This window comes from Oncorhynchus gorbuscha, linkage group LG04 (genome assembly GCF_021184085.1).
Source record: "Oncorhynchus gorbuscha isolate QuinsamMale2020 ecotype Even-year linkage group LG04, OgorEven_v1.0, whole genome shotgun sequence".
NCBI lineage: Eukaryota > Metazoa > Chordata > Actinopteri > Salmoniformes > Salmonidae > Oncorhynchus > Oncorhynchus gorbuscha.
This window is the reverse complement of record NC_060176.1, coordinates 18,355,130-18,362,657: the sequence shown is the minus strand read 5'-3', so window position 1 is coordinate 18,362,657 and position 7,528 is coordinate 18,355,130. Positions and strand designations below refer to the sequence as shown.

The 7,528-nt window shown below is 38.5% G+C and overlaps 2 protein-coding genes across 2 annotated transcripts in view; both read right to left on the bottom strand.

Annotated features, from left to right (window-relative positions):
• Positions 1-73: 73 nt before the first annotated feature.
• LOC124033789 (lymphatic vessel endothelial hyaluronic acid receptor 1-like) lies at positions 74-4,710 on the bottom strand. Its single transcript, XM_046346086.1, has 6 exons — positions 2,627-4,710; positions 2,021-2,198; positions 1,774-1,913; positions 1,181-1,369; positions 962-1,040; positions 74-748 (listed from the first exon to the last, which is right to left on the bottom strand). Exons 1-6 carry the CDS (start codon positions 2,709-2,711, stop codon positions 514-516), a joined length of 906 nt encoding a protein of 301 aa, XP_046202042.1. The 5' UTR covers positions 2,712-4,710; the 3' UTR covers positions 74-513.
• An 8-nt stretch (positions 4,711-4,718) lies between these two features.
• The window catches only part of LOC124033489 (inositol 1,4,5-triphosphate receptor associated 1-like), a 13,133-nt gene continuing 10,323 nt past the window's right edge, over positions 4,719-7,528 (bottom strand). Inside the window, exons 20-21 of the mRNA XM_046345508.1 lie at positions 6,198-6,320; positions 4,719-6,074 (exon numbers count right to left, since the gene is read on the bottom strand). Of these exons, the coding sequence (XP_046201464.1) occupies positions 5,828-6,074; positions 6,198-6,320 (370 nt within the window). The 3' untranslated portion in view covers positions 4,719-5,827. The remainder of the gene's footprint in view (positions 6,075-6,197; positions 6,321-7,528) is intronic.

Below are 7,528 nucleotides of genomic sequence, written 5' to 3'. Positions count from 1 at the left end.
GAACACGAACACTACGACTTATCATGGCAGTAGCCTGACACATTTCCAAAAAGGCTAAGAAGTAACTGCAAGGCAGGGAAACAAAAAGTTTGAATTTATTGCATCAGTTCAAGATTGGCATTAGTTAAAACACATGATTTACACATGCAATGGCCATGGCATACTGACTAACTTTATCTGGAGTCATCAAATGAATCTGTGTAGCAGAAAATATGAACCCATTTTCAATTCAGCTACTCAACTCATCCAAGCTGCAGCGATAATTGCCTTGACGACATCGCCATCTAGTGGTAGAAATATAGGATGATCTCTAGAACAATCTATTTTGAATATGAACGACACAAAGTCAGTTTTTAAAGCAAAATTGTAAAGGCATCCCATGCTATAAATAAATGCATTTGAATAACATCAATGCACACTTTGTACAAACTGCTAAACAAAACTTCCATAAACAGGAACATAACTTTAAAAAAGCAGCCTGACCTTATCTTTGGTTTGACATAATCTAGAGCATCAAGGTTTTGTCTCTGATGCTGAATCAGTGTTGGTCTCATCACTGATGTTTACACTGATGTCACTGGCGGTCTCTTTGCACACATCCTCCTCAGGCTCAGCCTTAGCTTCTCCCTTAGTCTGGGCTTCCTTTGTGTCCTTCATACAGGTGTGTGCTGCACACTCCTCTGTCTCGATGTACTCGTTCTGCTGCTCCCCATCCCAGCAGAGGAGAATAGTCTTGAGGCCATTGATCCTTTTTAAAGAGGAACACAGTTAACACAGCATCAACTTACATCCCTAAAGTCACTCTGCTATAAATCAAACGTAAGCATGACCATGTCAAAAGGTATATGTTATAGTAATTGTGCTTAATGAATTACCTTGATCTAAATAATGGCATTCAATTCAAGGGATCTTACATATCTATTTTTTCCCCCTTTTACAAAAAAGGTGTAAAACCACTTACGTTCTAAAGTGCAAGAGAACGGCCATTGCAGTCAGAAGAAGAACAACAGCCGAGGTGATAAGTAATGCTTTTGGCACCGCTAAAACAACAGAGCACAGGAGAGGGAAGAGATTACTCATACAAAATGAACCGTGTCACTTTCACTCCCAATGGTAATGATGACAGAACATAGGAGTGGTTTGATGGACAACAGCAATGTTGGTAGTTAATGTCTCAAACCTCCAATTGAAGACTTTGCACTGCTCATGGACTGGGGTAGTTCTACCTCTACCTCCTCTGGGTTATCAGAAAAACTACTGAGAGAGAGAAGGGAGGAGTGAGAATGAGGGGTGGGCCGTGCGGACTGTGTGGAAGGGACAAGATGGATGATGGCTGGAGAGAGGGAGGTAGAGGGGGGTGAGGCCGCTCCTGAAGGAGAAGAATTTTATTCACATTCAATTAAATGAATAAATTGATATCCAGAATTGACATCACAGTGGCTGTTTGCCAAATATTTTCATTTCACTCAATTCCTAAAACTTGGTCAAACCACCCCAGGGACAGTTCAGGAAGTTAATGTAGGATGTTTTTCACGCTCAAATGTTCCCTTTTCCTCTCACGTTCATACAATTGTTAGTTTCAGAAAGGAAATGAAAGTACATGATTTGACTTTCTGGAAAAATTCCAATTACCTCAGAGTTTAGGGTCAACAAAAAGGCACAGAGCAATTAGATTATGTATCCATGAATCACCATACCATAACATTTCTCTACTTTATCTTTGATCCATTGACTGCATGGAAATTAAGATTTAAAAAAAATCCTTTACTGTACCTGAAGCATTGAAGCAGAACACATCAAAAAGTTTGGTGACAGAGGCTCTCCATTTGATGACACCGGTCTGGTTTTGACCACAGGTTTTACTGGCCTCAATACGAGGGATCACTGCAAAATGTTCATCAATCCACCCAAACCTAGAGACACAGCCGATTTAAAATGGATTTGTTCATTCTCAGAGGTTATCTATTATGAAAAGGATCACTAGCATACAAAGAAGAATCAAATCCAAAAGCCATTTTACCTGCATGTTTCCAAGCCCAGTCTCTGAGCCTCCTCAACCTGGGAATTGGAGGCCATGGTTACACCCAGAGACCAGCACACCTCCCTGGCCTCAGAGGCATTAAAGGCATAGGCAAACTGGTTGAGGTCATTTGTGTAGCTGACCAGAAACACCCCGGCTATGTGTCTCTCTGGGAAAGCTGGTGATAAGGGAATTGAAGATAAGTTTGTGCATATTTGCTGGTTTTAAAACACTAGCAATATTTCACTGTTCTTGTTTCTAATTAGTCAAGTTTATCAATTTGAAAATCCAATAATAAGTCCGAATATTTTAAAGTCCTTTTTCGTTTAGATCATTTAGTGAAAAATGATCTCGTAATGCATTTCCATGCCTTGCATTATTTCATGTATTTTTATATCAATGTTCATCAGTAATCATTAATGAAGATAATAAAATCACTTCAAAATGATGTTCAAAATAATTCTCCAAAAGCCCAAAAGTGCATATTTGAGAACTGATTTTGATTAGTGAAAGAAGGCAACATCTTTGAGCTTTGAGGCACATTTCTGAGCTTTGAGGCACATGCAGTATAATCAAAATAATCCAAAACAAAAAAATTGTTCTTACCATGAATTTTGCTAGGATCAACATGTAGCCCAGAGAATGACAGTGTGAGAGGCAGCAGTAGTGAGAGGATCCAAACCTGCATCATGGTTACCGATGGTCAGAGACACAGGACTGGGAGCTACTGGGGTGACAAGTGTTCCACTGTGTGTCTGTGAGCCAAAATGAAGAGGTTAGTGAGAGGTGATTCTCTTCAGATCAGAAGGGTGGGTTCATGAAGTAAACAAGGCTGTTGCATAAATGACCAGTCAGACAAGGTGGTGACAAGGCCACGGAACCACCAGGAACGGGAAGCAGGAAATACGTTGTACAGGCCATTCAGTATGGGCACTTTAGGATCCAACCAGGTCCAAGAATAAGATAAATGTAGCAAGACGTTAACATAACATGGGGCAGAAGCTTCGGAAGTGTGGCATAAACTGCTGAAGTAGTTAATTAACTGAGAATACGATGAACATCTCTTACTCATAATAGTCTGTAATAACGCATTATGCTTGAAAAGACGCATGGAGGATTCCATCCAAACTGATCTTCAGAACTCCTTCACCAATTTCAGGAAAACATTTCTGAGATGATCATGTAAACTACTAACATCAAAACATTGAACATGCGGGAAATTTGTTTTCATAGATAGGCACGTCAAATTGGGAGACTGCCCCAAAAAATGTATGAATACAGAATAAGCAAAAATCAAACAAGCTAGTCCTTAAGTTGTATTCTTTCAAGAGAGTACAGGATGAGTGTTTGGCACAGATAGATGTTGGGCAAATTGTTTATTTTTATTGGCTTTGGCACCTCAGACAATGATTTCCTCCCTCTGCCCATTGCTCAGTCATTAACAACCTCATGATCCCTGGCATCCTCTGATGTGACTCTGACCCACAGCGAAATCCCACTTCCAGCAAACACCTCACCTCAACCTAGTACAGCAGGAAATGACGCAGGCAGAACTGAAAAATAAGCAAAAGTAGTTGTTTGCTGTATGAGAAGAGTCAATGACATTTAAACATCCCCCAAAAAATGGACATCTAAAGAGAACATTTATATTTTATTTTGTGACATTAATTTAATATTAAAATAGAGAGAATCACTCAAGCAGCCTTGACACACTGCAGCTACAGCTTAATGGAGCCAAGTAGATTACATAAGTGGTTTCCTGAGAGATATGAAAGGTTCAAAAGATCTTTCATTTTCATAAGTGCAGGGAGGAAGAGAACAAGCGCTGTGCTGAAAAATACAATTACCGTGTCACTCATTCCTCCAAGGAAACGACTGATTTGGGAGGTTAGCATGAGAACTCTGCCAACACACCTGTTTGCTTCATGGAAACTGCACCTGTCTGTCTGACATACATTATTCACTATGGAAATGAATGCTGCAAGTTTTAAGGCACCTTTATTTCAAGGCGAAAATGACACAACAGAAAACCCTGGCACGCATGCGGGAAGAAGATTTCTCATGCTGTCTAAAAGTGCTCTCGTACATTAAAGAAATCTTTCAAGGCTCGGAGGACGCAAACCAACACAGTAACAACACAAACAAACAGGAACCATCAGCTGCTAAATATTGCACTTGAGGAACTACTTTGGAATGTGTTTATATTATAGATTTTCCAAAAAAGTATCTGCTTAAATACCACAAATATAGATATTTTACTAAAAATTTCAATTAAAAAAAAACAACATATCTATGTCTTTAAATATCTCTGTAAATCTCTTCAGCGGATGTCCTCTTACTGGACCTGAGAGAATGAACATAAAATAACAGAGTGGTAGATGGATGTACATTAGTTTCATGTCTACTGTGACATTTGTCTTCGGGAACTCATCAGGAATCTTCCATTTTCGCCCATGGGGCCACATTCAGTCCTCCAGGATGACATTCAGAGTAGGACACGGAATAACAACAATACATTGTGAATACATATAGTGAGGTCCAAAAGTATTTGGACAATGAAAAATATATATATTTCTGGGAGGCTCTGTACTCCAGCACTTTGGATTTGAAATGATACAATGACTATGAAGTGCAAACTGTCAGCTTTGGTTTGAGGGTATTTTCATCCATATTTCATCCATTCAAAATTACAGCACATAGTCCCCCCATTTTAGGGAACCAAAATCATTTGAAAAATTCACTTCTATGTGTAACAAGTAGTCAAAAGTTTAGTATTTAGTCCCATATTCATAGCAAGCAATGACTACATCAAGCTCGTGAATACAAACTTGTTGAATGCATTTTCAGTTTGTGTGTCAGATTATTTTGTGCCTAATAGAAATTAATGGTAAATAATGTATTGTGTATTTCGGAGTCAATTTTATTGTAAATAATAATAGAACATGTTTCTAAACACTTTTAAATGAATGTGGATGCTACCATGATTATGGAAAATTATGAATGAATCATGAATAATGATGTGTGAAAGTTAATGAGGTGTAAATATCATACCCCCCAAAATGCTAATCCTCCCTGTGCATTCTGTTCATTGTGTCATTCAGGATTATCCACAATCATGGTAACATCCACATTAAAGTAGAAGAGTTATTATATTAATATTATAATATTATATTCTTATTTATAACATCAAAATGACACAATAGATTATTTACCATTCATTTCTATTGGGCACAAAATAATCTGAAACACAACCGAAACAAACTGTGAATGCATCCAACAGATTAGTAGAGTCATACGCCAAATACTACACTTTGGACTTCTATAATATGCATATAAGTGAATTTGTCCAAAACCTTCTGGCTCTCTGAAATGGGGGGACTGTGTACAAAAAGTGTTGTAATTTCTAAACAGTTCACCTGGTATGAATGAAAATGCCCACATATTAAAGCTGACAGTCTGCATTTTAACCTCATAGTCATTGTATCATTTAAAATCCAAAGTCCTGGATCTCACTGTACATAAGAAAATATTTCATCACACTATTATACTTGGCCCCCAAAGCAACAATCATATATCACCATCACAAACACTTGGGCAGCTTTCCTAACACGACATAAATATGCCTTGGTAAAGTTTATGATCATTAAAAGGCTTGTCCTCTGAAACCGATAAAAAAACTCAACAAATGCTCCCAAAGATACATCGCCAAACCCTTCAAAACCCCATATTCAAGTTCAGCTCTTGTATGGTGATGTATCATGGAAAGAATTGTCTGTGGACTGAGAGAAGTATGAGACAGGCTCTTTGTTATTCTGGAGTGGGATTCTTTGGCTGTACTCCTACATTCAGTTCAAAGATCTTCTTCTCGTCCTGGACCATGGCTTTTTCTGCCGACATGTCCCCATGGTTGTTATAGCGATCACTAAAGTATGTGAAAACACTGCCGACCAGAAACGTGACCAGGAACAACGTCAAAACAATCCAGAGAAGTTGGTTACGGCGGAAAATCTTGGGGCAAAGCCGGTCAAGGACAACTAGGACCTCTTCAACCTTACTGTAAAGGTCAAATTGAGAGGGGATTCAGAACAATTCAAGGTATACACCCAGTCACCATACAGCGGCTAGTATAACTACATAATAATTCATTTACAATTGATCTACATGAAGTGAAAATCACCTGCTGAACTTTTCTTTTCTGATGATTTCTTTTCCTTCATCCTTCTTTGTCTTTTCCTCTACTTTCTCCTCCTCTTCCTCCATCTCTTTGATTTCTTTGCTTCTCTTCAGTCCCTCTTGGTAGCTGTATTTGGAACATTACAGTTGTTTTCTCTTTAAAAAGGCACATGAGCTGATATAGTAGAGGAAGTATCAGCAGTGGCACATTACTACCATTCAAAAGTTTGGGGTCACTTAGAAATGTCCTTGTTTTTGAAAGAAAATAAACATTTTTGTTTTGCTTCATTAAATAGTACCCGCAAAACACCAGTCTAAACGTCAACAGTGAAGAGGTGACTCCAGGATGCTGGCCTTCTAGGCAGAGTTCCTCTGTCCATTGTTTGTGTTCTTTTGCCCATCTTAATATTTTATTTTTATTGGCCAGTCTGAGATATGGCATTTTCTTTGCAACTCTGCCTAGAAGGCCAGCATCCCAGAGTCGCCTCTTCACTGTTGACTTTGAGACTGGTGTTTTGCAGGTACTCTTTAATGAAGCTTCCAGTTGAGGACTTGTGAGTCCTCTGTTTCTCAAACTAGACACTCTAATGTACTTGTCCTCTGGCTCAGTTGTGCACCGGGGCCTCCCACTCCTCTTTCATTCTGGTTAGGGCCAGTTTGTGCTGTTCTGTGAAGGGAGTAGTACACAGCGTTGTACGAGATCTTCAGTTTCTTGGCAATTTCTCGCATGGAATAGCTTTCATTTCTCAGAACAAGAATAGACTGACGAGTTTCAGAAGAAAGTTATTTGTTTCTGGTCATTTTGAGTGTGTAATTGAACCCACAAATGCTGATGCTCCACATACTCAACAAGTCTAAAGAAGGACAGTTTTATTGCTGCTTTAATCAGACAACAGTTTTCAGCTGTGCTAACATTATTGCAAAAGGGTTTTCTAATGATCAATTAGCCTTTTAAAATGATAAACTTGGATAAGCTAACACAATGTTCCATTGGAACACAGGAATGATGGTTGCTGATAATGGGACTCTGTACGCCTATGTAGATATTCCATTAAAAAATCTGCCATTCCCAGCTACAATAGTCACTTACAACATTAACAATATCTACACTGTATTTCTGATCAATTTGATGTAATTTCAATGGACAAAGAAAATAGCTTTTCTTTCAAAAACAATGTACTTGTCCTCTCTAAGTGACCCCAACATTTTGAACGGTAGTGTATAAACTACTTTACTTTATTGCAATGCTGACTGTACTGAATGTACAGTATATTTCGTTGAGTATTCATATTCTATTATGTACTGGGGCTATTATGTCAGTAGAGTACAGCCAGT

Coding starts and splice junctions, on each gene's coding strand:
- LOC124033789 (XM_046346086.1), bottom strand. CDS start 2,711: ATGATGCAGGTTTGGATCCTCTCACTACTGCTGCCTCTCACACTGTCA. Junction 1,914..2,020: donor CTGGGCTTGGAAACATGCAG/GTAAAATGGCTT, acceptor CTGTGTCTCTAG/GTTTGGGTGGATTGATGAAC. Junction 749..961: donor GTTCTCTTGCACTTTAGAAC/GTAAGTGGTTTT, acceptor CTCTTTAAAAAG/GATCAATGGCCTCAAGACTA.